The sequence below is a fragment of the Elaeis guineensis genome, chromosome 4, assembly GCF_000442705.2.
Source record: "Elaeis guineensis isolate ETL-2024a chromosome 4, EG11, whole genome shotgun sequence".
Classification (NCBI taxonomy): domain Eukaryota; kingdom Viridiplantae; phylum Streptophyta; class Magnoliopsida; order Arecales; family Arecaceae; genus Elaeis; species Elaeis guineensis.
The window spans coordinates 15,299,953-15,324,699 of NC_025996.2; the positions used below are offsets into that span (position 1 = coordinate 15,299,953).

General features: G+C 36.1%; 2 protein-coding genes across 3 annotated transcripts; one reads left to right on the plus strand and one right to left on the minus strand.

Annotated features, from left to right (window-relative positions):
- The first annotated feature begins 3,562 nt into the window (after positions 1–3,562).
- LOC105043733 (ethylene-responsive transcription factor ERF105) lies at positions 3,563–4,811 on the plus strand. Its single transcript, XM_010921409.4, has one exon. The coding sequence runs from the start codon at positions 3,674–3,676 to the stop codon at positions 4,523–4,525; it is 852 nt and encodes a 283-aa protein (XP_010919711.2). The 5' UTR covers positions 3,563–3,673; the 3' UTR covers positions 4,526–4,811.
- A 9,359-nt stretch (positions 4,812–14,170) lies between these two features.
- On the minus strand, positions 14,171–24,220 carry LOC105043732 (vacuolar protein sorting-associated protein 32 homolog 1). Of its 2 annotated transcripts, none has more exons than XM_010921408.4 (5): positions 23,998–24,220; positions 18,790–18,889; positions 17,890–17,975; positions 17,722–17,803; positions 14,171–14,468 (listed from the first exon to the last, which is right to left on the minus strand). In XM_010921408.4, exons 1-5 carry the CDS (start codon positions 24,064–24,066, stop codon positions 14,464–14,466), a joined length of 342 nt encoding a protein of 113 aa, XP_010919710.1. In that variant the 5' UTR covers positions 24,067–24,220; the 3' UTR covers positions 14,171–14,463. The 2 variants fall into 2 exon arrangements, with proteins under 2 accessions (XP_010919710.1, XP_073111196.1); XM_073255095.1 differs by having other exon boundaries at positions 17,890–18,014.
- Positions 24,221–24,747: the final 527 nt, after the last annotated feature.

The following is a 24,747-nucleotide window of genomic DNA, read 5'->3' on the forward strand; positions in this document are numbered from 1 at the left end:
TTCCAATGATACATGGTTGTAAATTGAATCCAAATTTTGAAAAGGCAATTCAAGAAATTTGGCAAAAGAGAAAAAAAGATGCTTTTAATTTCAAAGTGTGAGAATATGTTTGCAATTTTTTCTTTATATCTTCCTGGTTGTATCTTTTTATTTTTTTATAATTTTATTAAATATTTTAATTATGAAAACAAAATATATAGTGGTACTAATAATTATAAGAGTTCATGATTTCCTGCTAAAATTATAACTTTTCTTTTTTTCTATAACTTTATCAGACATTTTAATTATGAAACATATGGTAGCATTAAGTATTATAAGAGTAAAGATGTATGCTAGCACTAAATAATCTGCTATATAGACTTCAAAATTATTCGAAAAAGTATTATGTTGGCTTCAATATATCAGTTTAGTAGTATAACTAGCTAAAAGTTAAAAATATTTATTTGAAAAAATAGAGGTGTTGATCGAGTGCATATCCGGCTTTGCAACTTGAGCTAAGTAGGTTTTACCAATTATGCTGGACTCTTACATTGTCACTGTTCTCCTTTAATGTTGTCAAACTATGTTCCTTAATGGCTTTACAAATTGAGCTAGTTGGTTTTACCAATGATGCTGGACTCTTACATCTGTCACTGGATTCTTTTTATGTAGTCAAACTATTTTGGTTGGAAGGTTATGTATATGCATTTAGCGGCCTAACTATTTAAGAAAAAGAGAGGTACGTGCCAAAGTGCTATCCATTTTTTTTCTAAATTTTTTTTTCTTTTAAATAACATATCCCCTCAAATCCTCATGCTAATCTTCTTTTAAATACCGAGATCGAAGTCCAAGCTAACTTGTTCCCTAGAAACCCCATTCCTCAGTTTCCTTCCCATGCACGGTTAGTAAATCTTGTCAGGAAGGTTATCTCCACTTCAAAGGGACATGATGTTAGAAACTATTGAAGTTTTTATTGAAATCTAATTCAGAACTTCTAGTTTACTAATAACGATCCTGCCCTGAATTAATTATAGGCTAGCCTTTCCAAACCCTTGCTTTCATTTATGTACACTGCTACGGTTGCTTCAACTTTCGAGATGGATTGCTTCAAATATTTTTGGGGACGGTGCCAAGAAAAAAAAAAAAAAAATCTTGGTTGGTATCCTCTATTTCAATATCTTAATTTCAAATCCTGTTCTGGTACCTTGGTCTTATCGCCAAATGCTTCCAAGTTACTTTTCTACCCAAAAAAAAAAAAAAAATGCTTACAAGTTACCCAAAAAAAAAAAAAGGTTGCAACTTACACCACGGGCAGATAAGGCAAAAAGCAGGTGGCTCGCCTAGAGTGAGACACCGGTGCTGAATTGTACCGATTTTAAAATTGCTTGAACACTAGAGTCCAAAATACGTCATAAGCCACCGTTCTCAAGAACAATTGAAAACTTCAATTATTACACCCCCCGAGCATTTGAACGGGCCAACAAATATTATTTATTCACTGCCTTATTTATTTATTTTTTTAATCTCCTCCAACACCCAACTGCTCCAATAAGATATATATACAATAAGGAGGATGACAGACTTCCTAGAGATTTGTTAAAAAGGAAATGAAAGCATGTGATTTGTTCCATGATTAAGAGAAGGGGCGAGAACACGCCGCTTTCAAAGCTCCGTATGTTATGGAATCTGGTTATGAAGCTAGAATAGTATTGATATTGGAGTTAGTACAATATAAAAAGTTAATGTGTTCGGGGGAGGAAGAAATAAATAATACCTTGGACTCTAACTTGAATTCAAGGGCAAGTTGGCTTCTAGCTTCCACCTGACTCATCAGGTCAGGCTTGAGATTCTTGTTTTAGCAGTTCTATGATTTGTTTGACTAAATACAATGCTTGAGAATGGATCCACTGTTTAGTATATTAAATACTTGGGAAGGAGTGGCTTATGAATTGCATTCTTGGTGCATGCAATGCCAATCTGCCATGCATGCAAATCCGTGCTTATCATGATATGGGTTTTCTATCTCTAAGCAATTATGTAACATTCTACCTACAGATCATTCATGCACAATACTTTTTTGTGTATATTGATGGAACAAACTAAATTCATTTACTTACCAAGATGTGCGGCCAGTACACTTTAAGATGGGGACCATTATCCACCCACAAATGTTAGTGAGAGGGTGTGCGATTGAATGTTTCAAGAGTGTGAGCAGAAAATAATTAAAACCAGGAGGTAGAAGAGCATATTAATGCCAAAAGGCTAATTCGCATCATACTACTCTGCTGTTGATTTCTAACCAACTTTTATATGACCGCATAAAATGCTAATTTGCACCCGAAACTGTTTTAGAACTTGAGGCACCCGCCACAACCAGAGAAGCAGGTCCTCTCATGTAGCCTGCGACTTTATAGTGTATGTGACCTTCATCAGTTCCATGATTTGATGCTCCACTAAAAGTTAGATTCGCACAAAATTCATATATTTTGTCCAAAATTTTAAAATTTATATGTAAGTATGCGGACAGATAAGTTGGCTTTTAACCTAACCAAATAAGGATTTTTTTTTTTTTTTTGGTAATACAACAAAATAAAGATCAAACAGAGTGAATGTAACATGACCATACAGTGCAAATTTGCTTACCAAAAAAAAAAAGCAATTTCAAACTTTGAGGCGGCATCTAAGCACTATTCATCATTTTGAATCCTAAAATGAAAATCAAATTTCAAATTTTCTAAGAGTATATATGTCAAAAAAAAATACAAGAAATATTTTGCAATTCAACATCTAATGTGTAAGTTTCAAAAGAAGCTGCTTTCTATATCTTTAGCATTATTTTTGACCAACTCAGAGGTTGAGCAGATTCACGCATCAACGCCAGGATGAGCCAAAAGGCATATTGCACAAAAAAATAAAAAATAAAATAAAAGCTGTGGTAGCCAATAATTGTAAAATTAAGAACACTTTGAGATTTTATACATAACAATTTAATAAAATATATTATAAAAAAAATAAATATCTTTTCATCCATAAAATACAATCCAACCTCAAGATTCCGTCTATGTAATTTGAATCGGCTCATCGAGGGATGCGATCCGATCCGTATAGAATCAATTTTATCCGATTCGATAAAATATTAAATTAATATAAATTAATAAAAAATATTAAAAATAAATTTGAATAAAATATAAATAATAATATATTTTTTAAAAATAAAATCTGATATAATTTTAATTTAAATTATTTTTTAAAATTATAACTATTTTATAATATTTATCTAACGAGCTTTTCATCCAACTCGGTCCGATCCGATTCTTTTTTATCTATCTAATCCAACGAGACTCACATCTATTCTTCATGCAGCTCAGACAAAAATCAGGCGGATATGGATAGGCAACTTTTAATTACGAGATAAATATAAATATTGGCCAATCCATCCCTATCCAATTAAGACACGACAAACCACTCCTCTTTCCTCCACCCATCCTCGAAGCCCCTCGGAACGTTGCCCCTTCTTTTCAACAAACAAAAAAAAAAATAAAATAAAGAAAAGGTCCCCCTTCTCCCCCGCCTTTAAATCTCCCTCGCTCCCTCCTCACGCCATATCCACTCCACCTCCCTTCCATCTATTTTACTCTTCCATACTTATCTTCCTTCTTCTTCTCTTGATTCTTTGACTCTCATCATCATCATCATGGCATCCATCTGCGACGACGTCTCCACCCTCGATCTCATCCGCGAGCACCTCCTCGGGGACCCCACCATCTCCCTCGACGACCTCCTCTCCCCTCTCCCGCCGCCCTCCGCCCCCAACGACATCGCGGTCGGCGACTACCTCCACGCCACCCCGCCCTTCCACGATTCCTACGGTGGACAATCGTCATGCAGCTTCGCCGATCCGGTCGCCCCCATGATCCGGTTCTGCGGCGACTCGCCTCAGGCCTCGCCACCCTCCGACCGCCGCCCGTCGCTCGCCATCTCCCTCCCCCCGGTCCGGAAGGTCGAGCTCGAGTGGACGGAGGTCGCGCCGGCGGAGAAACCTGCGGAGTACGACGATGGCTCTAGGTACCGCGGGGTGCGGCGGCGGCCGTGGGGGAAGTTCGCGGCGGAGATCCGGGATCCCAAACGGCGAGGCTCTAGGGTTTGGCTCGGGACCTTCGACACCGCCATCGAGGCCGCGAGGGCCTACGACCGCGCCGCCTTCCAGATGCGCGGCTGCAAGGCGATCCTCAACTTCCCCAACGAGATCGGCAGCTCCAGCCGCTGGATGCCTCCTCCTCCGGCACCGCTCGAGGCGGCGGTGGGGAAGAGGAAGAGGGAGGCGGAAGCAGAGGAGATGAGGCCGGTGAAGAAGGAGAGGTCTCCCGAGATTGAGGCGGCGGACCAGGTGGTGGAGGAGAATATTCCGTCGCTTTGCCCCTTGACGCCGTCGAGCTGGGAGAGCGTCTGGAATGGAGCCGACGTGACGGGGATCTTTAACCTGCCGATGCTCTCGCCGTTATCCCCGCACCCGTCGTTGGGATTTCCGCAGCTTATTGTAAGCTAAGGAATTAGCAGCCGCCGTTAGACGTGCAAGTGAGCTTCTAGAAGCAAAGCTTTTTAAGAACTGAGTTGAAGGGAAAAAGAGAAGGAAAAATAGAAAAACCAAAATAGGTTGATGTAAGTAGACGTGATACTCGAATTCTTTTATTCTTTTTATGCGCTTGTGGTATGTGAATTTAAATATATATTTTGTTATGTTGGGGGATACAGGTGAAAATATTTCCTATGTAATGAGATTTCTGAAAGCCTGGAGAAATATATCTTGATCTGCTATCTCAGAAGAATTTGTATCCGATATCGCCAAATATTGGTCTTGGAATTCCAATGATACATGGGGTGTAAATTGAGTCCAAATTTTGGAAAAGCCATTCAAGAAATTTGGCAAAATAGAAAAAAAATAGCCTTTAATCTCATAAGCACGTTGTGCTTTAAATTTTAGAGTATGAGGAATATGTTCATAATTTTCTCTCCATACCTTCTTTTTAAATGAGACATATAGTAGCTCTAAGTATTATAAGAACAACGATGTATACTAGCAATAAATAATCTGCTACATGGACTTGAAATTATTCAAACAGCATGATGTTGGCTCCAAGATATTAGTTTAGTGGTATATAAGCTTTCTTTTTAATGATTTCTTTTGTTAAAGCAAGACTTCTTACCAAATTATTTTTTGTTTCTTCATAATAACTCGCTAAAAATATTTTGTTATCCATGTACATCTTTGAAATAAAATGATTCTGTTAGCTTATTCATCTCTATCTTGATATCTAATGGGAGAGCTTTTGAGCTGAATTTTTATTTTCATTGTTTGAGAAAATAGGAGTAAATCAATTCCTGCACAGGTATAGCCAACATCCGAGCGTATATCCATACACAATGGCTTTACAAGTTGAGCCAGTTGGCTTTACCAATTAAGCTGGACTCTCATGTCTGTCACTGTACCCCTTTATTCTAGTCAAACTATTTCGGTAGGAATGATATGTGGAAGGAAGCATTTAGTAGCCCAACTGCTTGTGAAGAAGAGAGGTGCTTGCCAAAGTGCGCTGTCCATTTCTTTTCTCTGTTTTACCTTTAAATAACATATCTCCTCAAATCCCCATGCTAATCTGCTTTTTAAATACTGAAATAAAAGTCTTTTTTTTTTTTTTTTTTTTTGGTGAAGAGAGGAGACTAATGGCGTAAGACCAGTAGCCATCTTTTATTATTTCAACAAAAGAGAATATACAAAAAATGAAATTTACAAGAAAAAAAAATAAGAGAGAATAAGTACAGTTAAGATAGAGAAACCAAGCAGATCTCAAATAGATTATACCAAAACAACGGACACAGAGAATGATCAAGAAGACTCAGAAGTGCAGCATCAAAATGCTCAAGAGGGATCCCAAGATTGCTCATAAGGCTGCTTAAAAACTCCATCATTGTTTCCCAAAAAGAAAAAAAAAAAAAAAAAAAAGGATCAATCAAGAATTCATGAAAATAGGAACAAGCGGATATAAAGAGAGCAGCCTAAACAAAGAATAGAAAGGGCTCCCTCAAAGGACAATAGCCATCAGTTCTATAGTAATAATATTATAAGGTAATTTACGCGGCTCAAAAGTATACATCAATAGTACTCATAACTGCATTACCTCTCCAAAATAAATAATTTATGACTCATAGAACAATGTAGATGGCAAAAATTGACAAAACAGATACGTAACTTTGAAAAAAAGATTTGCTCTGAAGACTGAGTATGGAGATCCAAGTCTCAGACCTAAAACTGTGCCCATAGTGAGAGTGGGTCACCACATACCAAGCGCAAGATTGATTGAGAACAGCCGTCTCAATGACCTTCTTCGGACATCAAACAACCGACCCAGAACTGATACGGATAAAAAGAATCCAACTGTTTAATTAAAATAAAATATTACTGTCACGCTCCCGATCCGAAATTTTGAATCGAGGGTCATGGCAACCGCCGCATACTCATAGAAAACTCTTCCCATAAGCATGCAAGGCATTTTATCATACTATCCTAAAACAACAGCGGAATAATTAGTCAACAATTAAAATCTAAAATATAATGACCTAAATTTTTTTTTTCTTTAATATCTCAATAAATTCAACAACAATTCAAAGGCTTTGCATCAAATTCAATAAGCCTTTCAACCTAAAATAAAAGTACGAAGATTCTGCTTCTGATCACTCTTCTATTCATATCTTGTATCATCTTAATTCCTCAACATCTGTAAAAACAGTAAAATAAGAGGTAATGAGCTAGACAGCCCAGTAAGCAACGATCACTTCTCAACAGATTTCATCAGGCATATAAGTAAATAATCATTTATAGAAAATAAGCATATAGAGTTCATCAATTCGAAATCAATTTCAATTATGCAATATAATTCATGCCAAATTCATTTCTTTTTGAAATTTCAAATTTCTTTCAAGATTTTAATTTCTTTTGTTCTTCAATTTCTTTTCGTCAACCATGAGCTATGACCATATTTTTCCTGTGGCAGGGTCATAATATTACGTATCTGCTTGCGGTAGGCTGCGAATCATCTGGCAGCCATGTCCTTTGGAACCGCTGGTCTCGCTGGCAGTTTGTCGCTGGTCTCTCTGGCGACATGTCGCTGGTCTCGCTGGCGACATAAACCCTCAGGACAATCAATTGCCAACGTATATGCCCCCATTGGCGGGGTCCTTTACATAGTCAGATTGTCAATTCATAATGTTTCTTATATCATAATTCTTCATAAATCATATTTCATATTCTAATTTCGATAATAAAATATATAATCATGTAATATCGAAATCAATCAATATAATGCATCACGAAATCAATATGTTCAATCATGCTTCATCATAACATTTCAAATAAGATATTTTCATAGCAAAATACTATTCATCTAATTCATGCATCGTTTCACAAATCATGTCAGAAAAATATATTATAATTTGCTGATAAATCTAGAAAAAGTGAAACATTACTTACCTCGAATGCATTCCAATAAATCCACATAATTCTATAAATTTTCTTTCAAAAATTCTATTCGTAGATCATATCGCGATATCCCATGATCAAACATCCACAATCCTATACAGAATCAATTTCAATAATTAGAAAGAATACGAATACCATATTTCAACGGTTTAGATTGGGTCCGATCATCTAATTTCATCTAATCAAAATCTAATTAGGACCTAAACGATTCAAAGTTTGACTATCAGATCAAATCGGATTCGAAGTGATAGGACCGAGGTTTCTTCATCGATTTCATAACATCAAGTGGAGAGAGAAAATCAGAGGAGAGAGAATTCATGAGGTACAATTCAAATTGATCAGGTGACACAATCCAACATTACGATTGGTCCAATATCTCAATTGGTGAAACCAACATGATCAAATCAAATCATGGCTAGATCGGAATCATGGATGATCAAATCTAAAGATTCATGGTCTGATTAAGGTGGGTGCCAGTACGCTGTCTGACAATCATGGATCAGGGTTCTTCATTAGAATCAGATCAGACTTATTAAAAGAAATTTCTTCATTCACTAACCTTTTTTAGAGAGAGAATCAATCAAGAGAGAGAATATTTTAGAGAGAGAAAATTCTAGAGAGAGAAATTCTAGAGAGAGAAAACTCATCTTGAATTCTTCAGACAATATGATTCAACAAATTCTGATCGATCAGATCAAATCATGCTAAAATTATCATGTGGATAATTAAATAAGATCATGAGAAATAAAATCTAAAAATACCTGATCTGATCAAAGTGGATGTCGGTGTATCGTCCGACGATCACAGATCAAAAATCCATTACGATAATCATTTAAATTCATCATCATTCTTCTCAAAATTCTAAAAATCTTAGGAGAGAGAAATAATCTAGAGAGAGATTTAGAGAGAGAAAGTAGAGAGAGAAAGTCCAATTCTAGAGAGAGAAAAATACTAATTCAAGCTGAAGAAGAGAGGAAGAGAGAGAAACTCTCTTTCTCATATTTTATTATTTATCTCATTATTTATTAATTAATTTTATTTTTCTCTTTCTTCTTTTCTTTCTTTCTCTCTTTTTTTTTTCTTCATGGAAGAGAGAGGAGAAAAATTATATTTATTATTATTATATTATTATTATTTTATTTTTCTTCTTCTTTTTTTTTCTTTTCTTTTTCTTCTTTTTCTTTTCTTTTTTTTTTTTTCTTTTCTTTTCCTTCTTCTTTTCTTTTTCTTTTTCTTTTCCTTCTTCTTCTTCTTCTCTTTTCTTCTTCTCCCGTGGGCTTCTTTTGGGCTGAAACAGGAGACCTTGAGGTTCCCTCGTTGGGTGGCCGGCCGCGGCGTGGTCGGCGTGAGACGGCCGTCGGCAGGAGGAGAGGCGATCCGCAGTAAGAGGAGGCCAAACCGGTGGTCGACGGTGACCACCGGCGACGAAAAATGGCAAAAAAAGAAGATTTTTCCGCAACAAAATCCGGCGACTTCGGTCGCCGGCGAGCGTGCACATCGGCACGGGAAGGAAGGGGGAGGAGAGAGGAAGGGGAGGAAGCTTACCTCCGACGCCGGCGAGGTTTTTCCGGCGAGAAATTGGACGGCACAGCGACGGATCTCCGTGAGGAATCTCCGACGATTGCCGCCGTTTGAGCTTAGGATTTTCGGTGGAAAGGAGAGAGGAGGGATCTCCTCCTTAAATAGGACTGGAGGGAGATCGTTTCTGACTCTGATTGGGAGCCGGCGAGAGGAGGAAGAAGACTCCGTTCGGGAGTCTTCTCTCATGTTTTCCTTTTTTTTTTTTTTTTTTTTGTTTTGGGCTTTGGATTCGTTGCTTGGCCAGGCCTCACAATTACAATGTGAATGCTCATGCAATGTGATTTTTGTCCGGTACTCTAAATATCAAAGTCCGGCTAACTTGTCCCTTAGAACCCCCCTATGTTGCATGTTCTGTCATTTATGCATTCCAGTAAATCTTGCAAGGAAAGTTATCTCCACTTAAAAAAGGGACATATTATTAGAAACTACTAAAGTTTTTATTGAAATCTAATTCTAAACTTTTAGTTTACTAAGTGTCCTGCCTGAGTTAATTATTAGCTAACCTTTCTAAACCCTTGCTTTCATTCATGCACACTTATACGTTGCTTCAAATACTTCCCAGATGGATTGCTTCAAATATTTTTGAGGACGGTGTTGAGAAACAACTCTTGGATGGTATCCTCAGCTTCAATATTTTAATTTTTTTGGTAATAATCAATATCTTAATTTCAAATCCTGTTTTGGTACCCGGCCTTGTCGTCAGATGCTTACAAGTTCTCCCCCCCAACCAAAACCCAAACCAAAAAAAAAAAAAAAAAAAAAAGGAGCTTACAAATTACACCACGGGCAGATACGGCAAAAGGCAGGCGGCTGGCCGGCGAGACACCGGTGCTCAATTGTACGATTTGTTGCTTTTAGAATTGCTCGAACGCTATAGTCCAAAATACGTGGTAAGCCACCGTTCTCAAGAACAAATGAAAGCTCCAAATTATTAGACCACCTGAGCATTTGACTGGGCCACCAAATATTATTTATTCTCTGCCTTATTTATTTATTGTTTTTAATCTCCTCCAACACCTAACTGCTCCAATAAGATATACAATAAAGACGATGACAGACTTCGTAGAGGCTTGTTAAAAAGAAAATGAAAGCATGTGATTTGCCCTATGATTAAGAGAAGGGGAGATAACACGCCGCTTTCAAAGCTCCATGTGTTTTGGAATTTGGTTATGAAGCTAGAACAGTATTGATATCGTAATTAGTGCAATATAAAAGTTAATGTGGTTGGGGGAAGGAAGAAATAAATAATACCTTGGACTCTAACTTGAATATAAGGGCAAGTTGGCGTCTAACTTCTACCTGACTCACCAGGTCAGACTTGAGATTCTTGTTTTAGCAGTTCTATGATTTGCTGACTAATACAATGCTTAAGAAGGGATCAACTGTTTGGTATATTAAATACTTGGGAAGGAAGGGCCTATGAATTGCATACTTGGTGCGTACCAAGCCAATCTGCCATGCATGCAAATCCGTGCTTATCACGATATGGGCTTTCTATCTCTAAGTAATCCTGTAATATTCTACCTGTAGATCATGCACGCACAACACCTTTTTTTGCGTATATTTGATGGAAAATACCAAATTCATTTACTTACCAAAATATGCGACCGGTACACTTTAAGATGGGGACCATTATCCATATCCAAATATTAGTGAGAGGGTGTGGGATTGGATGTCCTAAGAGTGTGCGCAGGAAATAATTAAAACCAAGTGCTAGGAAAGCATATTAATGCCAAAACGCTAATTCGCAGCATGCTACTCTCTGCTGTTGATTTCTAAACAACTTCTATATGACAGCATAAAATGCTTATTGCACCTGAAACTGTTTTAAAACTTGAGGCGCCCATCACAACTAGATAACCAGCTCCTCTCATGTGGCATGCGACTTTATATTCTATGTGAACTCCGTCAGTTCCTTCATTCGATGGTCCACTAAAAGTATCATTTTCGCACAAAATTCATCTATTTTGTCCAAAATTTTCGAACTTATATATAAGACCAGACAAGTTGATTTTTAACCTAACTGAATAAAAATTCAGATAGAGTGAATGTAACACGGCCATACGGATGGATTGCCGCACAGTTTTTAAAGCATGGTGTCAGTTTTGTGATCTATGCTATGGATGGAATGAAGCGATTTATCGTGCTTCGAAAGATATGCAAAATACAATCCAATGGTTGATGTTGCGAAAGAAAATCAATCATTCTTTCGTGCAAAAGTTACAACCCAGAACAATTGATGGAATTGGTGTGCGGATCAGGAGGCTGAATCTTGTTGTAGTTAACAAGAACATATGAGCGCTCTCTGAACTCCAAACCATGCTCAAGCACGTGATCAACCGGACTTATTGAACTTTATTTATCACAGAAAAGAAAATTCCCATTCAAGGACTTGGCTCAAACTGAATAAATTCAGCCTCAGAAGTAGTTGACCATTGACATCCTAGGCAAAACTGAACTGTCCTCACCTCGATCAACGGCCTTCTGCAGAAGAGAATGTTATTGAGAAGGTGAGGAGGTCAAACGCGAGTCAACAGGCCCTCATAGCCTCAATCATCAGTTAACATATCACTGTTAATGGTCAGCCTTTTCTGCGTTGGAAGTCATGTTCTATTGCTCCAGAAACATGTGCTCCTTTAATTTACGAAGACCAGTTCAAATATCCTTTCCCAACTAAGAATAAATAGGTTACATATATATATATATATCGCAAACAGCTAACCTGATTTCAGGGCCGGCCCTGGGGCAGGTCAAATGGGCGACCGCCCCAGGCCCCAGGCCTAGATCTTATATTGATGTTCCAATAAGGTGCAAGGATGGCTTTCTACAATATTATAATAAGAAAAATAATTAAATAGGTTAATGATGGATTTTATACACTGCTTAACGAATATATCTATAGAAAATTATTGCACGTAGATTAATTTTTCAATGATAATTAATATTTAAAGTATGTTAATTTTTAATAAAGAAAATCTCATTTTTTCATTTAGCCCTAGGTCTAAAAAATATCAGGACCGGCCCTGCCTGATTTGCAAAATAAAATTGGCAAGACTTTTTTCAGATTAGAAGAATTTAAACATGATCAGGTTAGTCAAGAAACTAAACTTTTAAGGTTACAACATAGAAGATCATGAGGCAATTATTCTCAAAATAAATAAAGAAAGGGGAAAATAATTAAGATGATGACCTTTAATTAAGGTTTATTTAGCACCAGCAAATAGAAGAAAAGAGATAGTTGGACCTGATCATGGCCTGGATTTGTGCCCAGAACATATCAAATTTTATATAGGCCTAAGCCCGAAGCCTGATTAAAAATGAATAGACTTTAGATCCGAGACCTGACTCACGATCAGCTCTAGAAACAGCCATAGATGTCATGAGAAAGTCAGGGTTAAACAAACCTAGACGATGCTTTGAGGACAAGGTTTGTCAATAAAGCTGTGAGAAGGGTTCCGGAAATCTAGTGTGATAGTTCAAGAAGAATAGTTAGCAAGACCAATCAAATCTACTGAGTGTTGGAATAGAATGTGAATTCCAGCTGTGGCCCGTTTCAATTATTTGATATCGCAATAAACTCAAACAAATCACATTTCTTTTGTCAACCATTTTTTTCAATCAAAGGAATAGTAATTCCACTCTTAAATGAGAGGAATGTTCATTTCTGAGGATTGAAATGAATGAAATTTTTGAAAAATGAACTGAAAAAAAAAACACCAATGAATAGTAATTTTGATATGAGTCAATTATCAATAATTATGATATAATATACATTATTGATAATTTAATTAGAATTATTATTATATTTAAAATACTAAGTAACATGCAGTATAATGTTATATTAATTGTTACTTAAAGATTTAATATGTATTATACCAGCAAATAAGAATTGTGCAATGCATGTTATGTGAAAGAACTTATAAAAATATAGATATAAATTATTAAATAGTATTAATTTAAAAAATATATATTAGATAAATATTAAAAATATAAAATAGAAACTAGAAGAAAAAAAAAAAGGAGAAAGCAATAGCATAATTCGTTGAATACTAAAAGTATAAAACTAAGATATATGAAATATGTAACTTAAATTCTACAAAGTATGAACAGAAATAGGAATAAAAATATAAGAAAATAAAATTATAATTTAAAGATAAAATATTAAATATATATACAAATTAAAAATAAATAGTAAAAAATGAATTATAATAATCAAAGGAAATATTCTAAATAAAATAAAAGGTTAAATAAATAACATAAAATTGATAATATTCTAAATAAATAGCCAAATTAAATATGAGGGTTGAATTGCTATTCGTTTTCGATCCATTCTTTCATAGCATCAGAACAATGAAATAGAAATCATAACTTCAATTCTCTGCCTTCTATCCCAATTCCCATTTAGATTCTCTCTGATTTCTGGAACCAAACAGGGTATTAGAGATTCTCCAGGCAAGCTGACCAATCAGCGGGCTAGTCAGATGTTCAAGTTGGTCAGTACTAGCCCATTTAGATTTTATCTCAATATTTATATTTCCCAGAGCTATTCCTTTGGAAAAGGATATAGCTAGACGGCCCAGACCACTGGAAAGCAGCAACATTCATGCAACAGTCCAGTTTAGTACCTGCAGTAACCAAGAGACACATTGGGGGACTCGGAAAGGCAAATCAGAGATTCAGATCCACTGTAGAAGTCCATTGCAATATTTCCCCAAGTGCACTTGGATGCTTCTCAGACTCATCACACAATCCATTACTGATAACTCAAGCGGCACTTTCCAATTCTACACCCAGAGAAACTTCTTTAGCTTCCAAAAACACAAAAGCATCCACCTCCACTGAAAGATCATGTAAAATGGGAAAATAGTTTCTACCATAGCTCAGACATAAAGATAAAACACCCGGCATCTTGCATTGAATTAGGGAGCTAGTGCTTTCCCCAAGGCTCACGGGGGCTTTATGGTCACCCATATTCATATAAGCAGGTAACCGATTCCTGTTTAAATTTGCGGCTGCATTTATTATCACCGAGTTATTATTTAACCCTATGTCAATATTTTGAACGAAGGCACCTCAATATAACTCAACCCCAGTTTATAGGTTCATTTATAAAGGACCTGAATGTTACCGAAAAAAAGAACCTGAAAGGCATGACAACAAGAAATTTAAACTGCAAGTTTCGTTGTACGGGATTATATACACCAAAATGGGAGCGGGTCAGACATTCGTCATCTATACATTGAATGAGACATTTCCTGGATATCCCACGAAAAGAGTTCTAAAACAGCCAGCTCTCTCGATCTTTCCATCAGTAGCTGCCTCATTTTCAGTTAATACTCCATTTAATGGCACAAGCGTACCTAGCTTCCACCTCAGGCTGCGGTTACAAGACAAACTGTAAAAATATGATAGCATACAATTGAATAACTATAAAAATATCAAAAAAAATACCCTTTTTAGTTCGAGAATATGAAATGATTCTGCGAAAATGCTCATATTCTGCCCTATGGACTACTAAGTCCGGCAGAAATCATAATTTGAATGCTTCATTTTGGATAATTGTACAAAACGCTCATAAATTGCATTTTGGACACTGAAATTAGGCATAACCATACTTGGACTAATAAAAGCTTATAGAAGTTATTTTTATCTTGAAATAATTTTGACAGTTCTCATCTAACTGATCAGTTAGACATTAACGATCAACAAGCTAGTGTAATTGACAAGGTCTTTAAATGCATGGATATCAGTCATCTCAGTATGCCTGACACTGAGATGAACAGAGATCCCAATTTTTATATCTCAATATGGAAGATGAGGTAATTTTGCAAAAGAAGTGAGAAATTCTAAGATCTCAGCTGACACAGATATTGGATATCAATACTTGACCAATATAAGAAAACCAAGTATTATATTTAGCCATCGATTCTGATATTTATTTGTTCAAAAAGTCATCTAATGTAGAAAATGAAAGACTGAAAACTTCTCAGCTTATATATCAAATGTTGTATCAGCAGATGGCTCAGAACATTTTAATTTATATTGACCAAGACAGGAAGAACCGAGATTTTACAACATGGGATGGTGAGCGGCCAACACCAACATGAACGGATATCTTGGCCAAGATTTTGGTCAAGATGAAATCCTTGGTGCTAGTTCAGCAAATTGAAAGGCATTCTTACGAGTATGTTGCTTAGAGTAGTATATCTGACAGGATCCACTGGATTGGCAATCTGTCAGTGTCCCTTTTGTGCCACCAAAACTTCCCTCTAAATTTACTTCCCAATATATATTATGATGAAGGTTCTTTGTTTGTCCAAGTGAAGCTAGGGCGCACTCGTTAACTTGGTGTCATCATTTGTAACCAAGGATAGCCCGGACTGAACATACAGCCACAAAAAGAATGGGGATACAGCATCTTGCAGAAATTTCCTCCATTTATTATGATCACCCCCCAATTGACCTGATGCTTCGAGATCTGCATCCTGGTTGACGAATAATGTGTGTCCTCCTTGGAGGGGAATTTTCTTTTTCTAAAACTATTTGTGCTCTATTTGGTTGCTAAGAAAGTGAAAGAAAAGAAAATTTGTTATGAAAGAATCTTCTTTTCATTGTTTGGCGGTTAAAAGAAAATATAGGAAGAGAAAATCAGAAGCAAAAATATAGGACCAAAATTTTCTCTAACAAGCATAGGCTAGTGACTTAAGATATCTTAATCCTTTCTTACCCACTTTCTCAACAATTTTCTTTGCAATTTTATGAGTTTAAACAAACATGAGATAATACTCAATTTCCTTTCCTTTTTTCCTTTTCTTTTTGTTGTCCTGCTGGTTTGTCTTTCTTCTCTTTCGCTTTCTCATCAACCAAGCAGAGCCTTCATGGGAATCATGAAGGAATGGAATTTGAAATGGATTTTATACCTGACATACAAATCACAACAGTACCGCAATGCATTGCAGGAAGTACAAAAGAACTGTGTAGAAGAAGAAGAGAATAGAGAGCCAAACACCCTCCACCAATAGGTCTGGGAGGTTGATGAGGATTCCATCTTAAAAGGCAAGTGGAATCATTAGTGTAATCATTCAACCATGAAAGAAAATAAAATTATTATTTACATTCCATCTAAAGTCACCTTATTACCTCAAAATATGTAAAGACGCACTTAAGGGCTGTTTCAATGCCTTCTTTTCTCATCCACGAATAATTTACCTTGATGGTTTTCACCATCTCAAATAGACAAGAAGACTTGCAGCAGCCTAATCATTTTCGTTCTAGTACTACTATGAGCCATTAACTTGGACATTGAATAAGCTATTTAAAACATGAAGAACTTCTTAGTCAAAATATTGCATTAAGGTTGAAAACTATAGTTTTGATATATAGATAATTGAGAATGTATTGACCAAGCCCATAAAATAGAGACCCTTGACCTTAAGGTTGCATTCAGTAGCTGGCAATCTATCCAAATTGCTGGCAATTTAATGTGATAATCTGTATTATTGTATTTGATATGCTTTTTAGGTGATAATACAGATTACCTTGGCAATCTAGATTGCCTCATGGGAGGCAATCTGAATTGCCTTGAGGAGGGGTGACTATTCAGATTACCACTTCTTTGGCAATGTTACAATAAAAATTTTGGACAAAATTATCCCTCAAAAAAATCACACAAAACCTATTGTCCAACCATCCCCCCTCACCCCCTCCATGTGTACCCCCAGCCCGCGGCTCCTCCATCTCCCTTTGCCTACCCGTGGCTCCTCCGCTCTTGTCCCCCACTACTCCCCTGTGGCTCCTCCACACCCATCCCCACCACTCCTACGGCTCCACACGCACCCGCCCCCTCTCCACCCCCCAATGCCCGCGATTTCCCACACCCCTCGGCCCGCGACTTCTCTGCGCCACTGCCACACTCACATTACTCCCATTATTTCTTACCAAAGAAAAAGAAGAGCACCAAGGCAAAATTTTTTAGGGTATTTTGGGAATTTGATTTCACATTACCGATAATCTGATTGTCATACCAAACATTTCAATCAAGATTTTCAATAATTTTACTGTAACATTACCTGTGTATACCAAACACAGTAATCAACATCACTGGCAATTTAATGGTGGCAATCTATTTTGAAGGCAATCCACATTGCCTTCCAAGATTGCCTGGCAATGCACCAAATGCAACCAAAAGTCATCTATTCTCTATCTAGCAACACATCATCTATCAAGCAACAAATGTAATTTCTTGGATTATCTAAGTAAATTCTTGATTTCTCTTATTGTTTGAATCCTCATGCAACCTCTTTGTTATAAAAATAATCTATAACAGATATGGAAATTTTCCATTCAACATGGTTGTGCTTGCAACTTGATCTATTTGTTGTTCTATTTGATGGAATGATGGAAATCTTCTGTGTGATATCATATCCTCATTTCCAATACATATTCATCACAGAAGGCTACATGTGACCTTAACAGCCAAATAGATTTAATTGGCATTAGAGAAAGAATCTCCTTGTTAACCTTACATACCCATCTCACAAGCAAATAATAACCACAGTGTAGCTTAAACATTACCACAGAATATGCAAGGAATCTAGTTGAAAATTGAATAAAAAGAGATGCAGTCTTACCTTCCAAGTTTTCTTTCAGATTAGTTGTCATCTGCTGAACCTGTCTACAGTGAACTGATGGTTTCTGTGGTAACTTTTGCTCCTTCAGCATCATAACAGAAAAATGTATGGTGAAGTCAAAGAGATGCTTCTGACAAAGAAAGGATGACAATGGGGAGTAACCTATACCTGATCACGAATGTGCGACTGAGAACTGCAAAGTTGCTCCATTTTACCTTCATAAAATTTCTTTCTCTTCAAACACTGCATTGCCGCTGCAGAATACAACTGGTACATATGCTTATACTTGCACACTAGAATATAGAATAGTTTATTGTTGACAAATCATAATTAGTCCCAGCAGTAAACAATAAAAATACCAGACTAAGGTGTGCAAGACCACCTAAGAAAGCATGCAATGAGTTTTGATGATATAAATAAAATGTAGAAGAACAGCAAGCGGTGTTATCTTAAAACACAGCCATATTTTTAAAAAATGAGAAGACATCATGTTCTCAGCCTAGGAGTCAAATTCTGCATCAGTAATTTCAAAATTAAACTCTTTACCATGCATATGTACAGATCAAGCTGCTTGGCAGCTAGCTGAAAGAAGAAGCGTAGCATGCCCGAACAAATTTGCATAAACCTCACATATTCAGCAAGCCATTAACAAAGTGGAATTCTGCACATCCCATACCATGAGACTAACATCTAAATAAGTGGCACCGAGGGGAATTGCAGAGCCATGTGGTATGTATTATGATGATTGTATGAGTATCATGCTATTAGTATCAGCAGCTAGGTTGACTGGATGCACTGGGCGTAGTTTCTCAAGCCAATGAATTCAGTGAAAACCAAAACTGAGGTGGCATTAGTACAGAGTCAGTGCACAGTGACAGTGATACTACAAGAGGGAATTGATGAGTGTCTAGGGTCATCTGGTAATCTTTTAATCATGCATATATCTACTTTACAACATCAGCTCCCTTTGAAAAGTCACATGGCAAGACATGAAACAGTATTTTTTCTCAGATCTGGTTTATATAGCATTGGATATTTAAAAATTTTTCAAGAATTTGATCACCGAACCTTGTTTGTTCCTTGCCCTTGTAAATTCTTTTGCTCTCTCAACCTCTACAGAGATCTTCTTCTGCAAAATAATCTCCTTTTTCTCAAGCATTTCTAGAGTCTGCATATAGCAACATATTTGCAAGTGACCATATATATCAGCATTTCTCTCTCAAATCTAAGAAATTCAAAAAACAATATGAAGTCTTAATTATTCTACCTATCTCTCTTTAAAAGTTAAGTCTAACTACAAAATCTACCATCAGAGCTTAAAATCTTGGATACTCAATTCTATTCAACAATAAAAAATTCACAACTGTCATAGCGCACAAATATGTTTCTCACTGCAATGAAAAAGGAGAGCATATTTGATTAATAAAAGTGTTTCTTATGCAACTATCTTATATCAATACATGTGCTGCTGAACATATGTATAGGTAATGCAATAGCTTAAATGCAGAAATGTGGAAAGCCTTAGTATAATTGAAGTATGAAGCCGACATTTTGAACATTAGAAATGTCATCTATACAAGAAATCTGCAAAAGAAATTTCATCATACTTATATCATTGCATCAATCTTACTAGAGACCTGGGTTCCAATCTCTGTCTTCACCAGGTTTGTGATGTCGGGGGTATTTGGAGGAGCCAGGAGGGCTTTACAGCTTGTTGTGGAGCATAATGCCTATGGACTTCTTTCTACCAAAAAAATGCCCCTAATTCATCAATCCAGAACACCTCTAAACATAAAACTATTCATAAAATACAGACATATTAAAGCTGGAAATCTTCCTTCGGGTGACATGGAATTAGTCACAGTTGAGTCCTTAGTCAAACACTTCGTTGGTCTAAAATCTGTGAGATTTTGAACAAGATTTAAAAGAGTCAGTCCATTAGAACAACGAATTATGATATATGTAGGCTACCACCACCACCCCTTGCTCTCTCAAACCCTACCACAATTGCTGGCTCAAACTTTCACACATAAGAACAGCGTAAAAAGGCCAGCTCCAAACTCATAATAACAGTATGGAAAAGCTTGATCTCATTAAAGTTCACATTCTAGAAGTCCTCTTAACCTTTCATTTTGTTTTATGATAAGCAAACTTTTTTCTATGGCTTTTTCGTTTTGGGGCCCTTTTCCAACCATTGGAACACCCCACTTAAGGAAAGAGGAGAAGGGAGGTGATTAGGATTGAGGATGCATGTTAGGACCATGGGCACCATAGTTATAAAAAACGGATAGTAGACCAACAAGGAAAAGGGTCAGGGTCACCCCAGTCGCTGTTCCTACTTTCGAGCCAATCAATCTGACCGATTTAACATTAAAATATATTAAAATAATTTTAAAACATTAAAAATATTAGATATACTATAAGAATAATATGCACAACCATTGATAAGTTTAATACTTTACATACTATTGAGTTACATATATCTACATTCTACACTTGAAGCATGAACAATAGTTAAAATTACTTAATTTTTACAATATAAAAATATATATTTAAAATGGTGTAAATACTTAAAATTAGAAATATCTAAAAATAACAAATAGTATTATTTTTTATCAAAGGAAAAAAAATTGACTGTCAAAAGAGCTAGTCTTGCACACTTTAACAAAAGTGTTAAAGTGCAACCTTTATCCTATAACATATATAGGTAAGTAAATATTCTATTGTACTGAATGGTGTACATTAGTACCTGAGGTCACATCAATTTGAAGCAGGCTTTCAGCATGCATATTTAAGTTTATCTTGAATCCGGTTGAGTTGGTTTAACCCATTCAATTTGCAAAGATTTTATGAAAACTGGGTGGCTCAACCCAGTTTTTATTGAATCAACCACATTTCTGGTCCCTTCACAAAACTGACCAATTTGCCTATTTGTTGACCGAATCAATCAGTCTAGTCTTAATTTTATAACCATGATGAGCTATTTCTAATTATTGTTGGGCACTAAAAATAGAAGGAATCCTAAAATAGGTCTAGCTACCACTCATCATAGGAATCCAATACGAAGAAGTGTTGCTTAAACTCTAAGTGTATTAAATATCTATTGCTTAAAAGCAGCAAGATTTAAGAGAATGACACCATGTCTTATACAATGTCTCGTACATGGGATTATCTATCTTACAATTATAGGCAGAGTAAAAGTTGACTTGTAGGCTTCTTTTTCTCTTCTTTCATTCTTTTTATGAGATGCAAGGTAGCCCCACCACTATTTCCATCAAAGATAGACACTCACCCGCAAACTCCTATTGTTGAAGGAGCTAGAAATGATATTGGAGAGAGTAAGCAGGATATGGAAATTAGCCAACTTAAATTTCATTGGAGAAAAACTGAGTTCCTTATTGTCCTTCTTTATAAGGATTGGCACTGATATAGTTATTACATCCTTGAAGTATGCATGGGATGCATATAGAGGGAGCACCATAAGTCATAACACAACAAAATTGTTTAAATATTAAGAAAAAAACGCAATAACCATCAAGGTTTTTAAATCTTGATGCATCAATCATCTCGATGAGTGACTGAGATGAACCAATATCTTGATTTATCTTGACTGATATGGTAAGTGGGAAAATTTTCAATGCAACCAAGATTTTCCAAGATCTCGGTCAAAATATTCAAACCAAGATATCGAAATCCCAGCCGATATATAAATCCAATATTAAGAACCACATCTAAATATTGATTTTGAGATTTATTGATTAACAAGTCTATTTAAGGAGGCAAACAAGTGATTGAAAAATATCGGCCACAATGAGTATATCGTATCATCTGATATCGCAGATTTTATCGATAAATAGGTCCAAGGTTTATACTTATATCTTATCGGGAGGTGCCCCATACCAATACAAACGGAGATTTCGGCTGAGATGAAACCCTTGGTAGCCATTGTATTGCCACTTGGACCAGTGGCCTTTTGCAACCAATATCTTACCATATATTATTACAAGAGATAGGTTTCTCAGAATATCTCAAGATTTTATCTTCACTTCAAGAGAATCCTACTTAAATACCATGAAACTAATTATTTCCTCTCCCTCCACTTCCCAATAACTTCTTCCACTCGTGCAGTGCACGTGCCAACTGCTAGTTATATAAATGCACTCCTCATCCTTAACCACCATTTTTTAGCACTTAAAATTATTAGAGGACTTCCATGGCATTCAATTGGCAATTTTTAAGATAGTTCAATAAGGATTATTGTGACAGTTATTCAAAATCAAGATATGAATTGCTCATATACCCGCAAAGGAATGAGTTAAGAGTCCATTTACAGAAAGGAGGTTATAAGTTGAACATTTATGGGAACAAGGTAGCATTAATAAGAGGCAACTATGGGTAGTATGAAATTTTGTTACAAATCATATTGGATGTGCAAACTAAATCCAAAAGCTATATTTCACATGGAATTCAACTCTATCATGTGTTCTCCTTTTCAATCTTAGCAGTTCATCCAACTTAAACTCCTACTTGGTTCATTTTCCTAAGATTTATCCCTCTTCTCCACTCTTCTAATTCATTACACAATAGTGGCTAGTTCATAGATAATTGTTTCCTTATCCACACAAACCAAGTCTTAACATTGTTTTCTTTAAATTAATCAGCAGCCGGTACCACTTATCAGACACTCCCATAAGAGGTCTGACATAAAGTAAAAAGCACAACCACCATTTAGAATCATCACAATTGATATGCTCCTGCTTATGTTGAGGTGCAAAACAGATTATGGGTGTTGAAAGTGGTTATAGGAAAAAAAGCACTTGGCAAACAAAAGAGTTTTGATATATTTATAATAAAAATTCAGGAAAGCAAGCTTGGGAAGAAAAAAAATTACAGAAAGAAGTATAAAAGAGACAACTGTAGCACTTTTGAAGGAATTGATCAGGGGTATGTTGGAAAAATAAAGATACACAATTGGGGTATTTTGGGTTTAAGAGATATATTTCTGGTTCCTGTCCAATTGTTAGGATAACATAATTGTGGGAGTGCCAATTTATCGATCATTCCCTTCTGCATGTCAAATATCAGAAAATCACCTCCCAAGGTTCAAAAACAACCTACCCCGGATGGAAGAGGTATCCAATCATGAGGGTATAACTCAATCTGTTATTTTCTTAATCATATTATCTAGTCTCTTTACTTCATTTAACTTTTCTTCTATAAAAAGAGATTCTCTGTCTAACCAACAGAGTAGACTCATCCTCTTCTGTTGCATTTCATTCATTTTGGCTGGCGTTTTCAAGCATCTAAAGAGCACCTGTATGTTCTATTCTTTGCATGGACAACAATTTCTGACCTTATTAGCCATTCTGTAGCAGGGAAAGTAAGAATCAATTATGAAAAGTAGATATTATTCTGAATATATATCATTTGCGTCTTTCATCAGCAGTCAACCAACTAGTGAACCTAATCCATCAGTACCTTCCTCACAACCAGGGCCAAAGATTGACCCATTATCAACAATATCAAACTTTACATGAGATAAACCTCAATGTGGCAAAATATACCACTGATCCTATATCAGATCTACACCTCATAACAAAATTTTAAATTTTAAAAAAAAAAAAAAATCTTGGGTCAAAACCTAATAATCCCATGTATTCCCCTCTTTGTCGTGATTTCTCCGAGTAAAAAATCTAAGGAATATCCTAAAAATCCCTTCAAGAACCTTCTTTTCTTCATGCCTTGGATCTTCAAAACCCCAGACACCTCAGTCACCTCCCTCAATATCACTTGCTTTCAACTCCAATGGAATGCTTTTTCACCCCAGAAAAGAAAGCTTCATGCTAAATTCAATCCCTAAAAGCCAATAGATTACAATCATAGACATTACTTCTCTTTCACCATATCTACTTTTCCTCAGTCAAGAATCATAACCACCCAGCCCTAACCCAACTGTTACGATATCAGCCCCAAAAACCACCTCTAGTGGCAGTTTTGTCCCCCGTTCTATCAATTAACACTTAAACCAAAACAAAATTAAAAATTTCAAGAACAACTCAAATCGATGATTCCTCAAAGGATCGTAAAAATCTTAGCAACCAAACTGCAAGAATATCAACATTCTCTGAAATGTATGATCTAAAAAACAAGCAAAAAAAGGAACATAGTAAAAGCGAGAAGAAAGAAATTTTTGCAGCAACGATTACAATGCCCTAGTTTGATTAAAATTTGCTCGAAAAAATAAGAAAATGATGAGAAGAAGATGAAGGAGAAAACCTGCTTCAGCTTGTCGGAAGAGGACTTTGACGAGTCTTCTCTGCAGCCGTGGAAGAGCTTGGAGAACATGGCCGGGCGCGAGGCGGGGAGAAGAGAGTGGGAAGAAGTGGAGAGCTGAAAGCAAAGAGAAAATTAGGAGAGTCAAGGAATAAATAGAGAATAAATGGAAGACGACGAGCGGGAAGTCCTTTTTTGTTTAGGCCACGACTTTCTTCTTTTAGGGTTTGGATCCCAGAAAAGTTACGCCTGTCTTGCGCCAACGGAGTGCGTAAATTGTGCTGTTAGGAGGGGTATTTTGGTCATACGGAGAAAAGAAGTGGGACGGGTGCGGTGAGTGGTGGTCCGCGCCGGCTTGGCTTGCATTGCGTCTGCGATTGGTTCCAAAGTACGGATGAAGGATTCAGATCACCGTTGGCTGGTTCATTGGGTTTTTGCTTGATTGAGATCGGGTTCATGATTTATATTTTTTTCTATTTATAATAACTCATGTTTATCCCATATGAATTTATTATCTATTTAATTTAATAAATATTTTAATTTTTAAATCTAATATATATATATATGAAAATAAAAATTAAGAAAAAATAAAGTAGTCAATTAAGCTAACCATGACAGCAGTAAATTTTCATCTATAAATACCATGTAGATTAAAAATAATTTTTAATATGTTACTTATCTAATCTCTCCTATCTAATAATCTTTCTAGCATTAAATGAAAATATTATATCATTGATGAATGAATTGAAATCC

What these genes read in the sequence shown, in the direction of transcription:
- LOC105043733 (XM_010921409.4), top strand. Translation starts at nt 3,674, where the DNA reads ATGGCATCCATCTGCGACGACGTCTCCACCCTCGATCTCATCCGCGAG.
- LOC105043732 (XM_073255095.1), bottom strand. Translation starts at nt 24,066, where the DNA reads ATGTTCTCCAAGCTCTTCCACGGCTGCAGAGAAGACTCGTCAAAGTCC. An exon ending in CTTCCGACAAGCTGAAGCAG is followed by an intron (nt 18,890 to 23,997) that starts GTTTTCTCCTTC and finishes TGCTATATGCAG; the next exon opens with ACTCTAGAAATGCTTGAGAA. An exon ending in AGTCGCACATTCGTGATCAG is followed by an intron (nt 17,804 to 17,889) that starts GTATAGGTTACT and finishes ATGATGCTGAAG; the next exon opens with GAGCAAAAGTTACCACAGAA.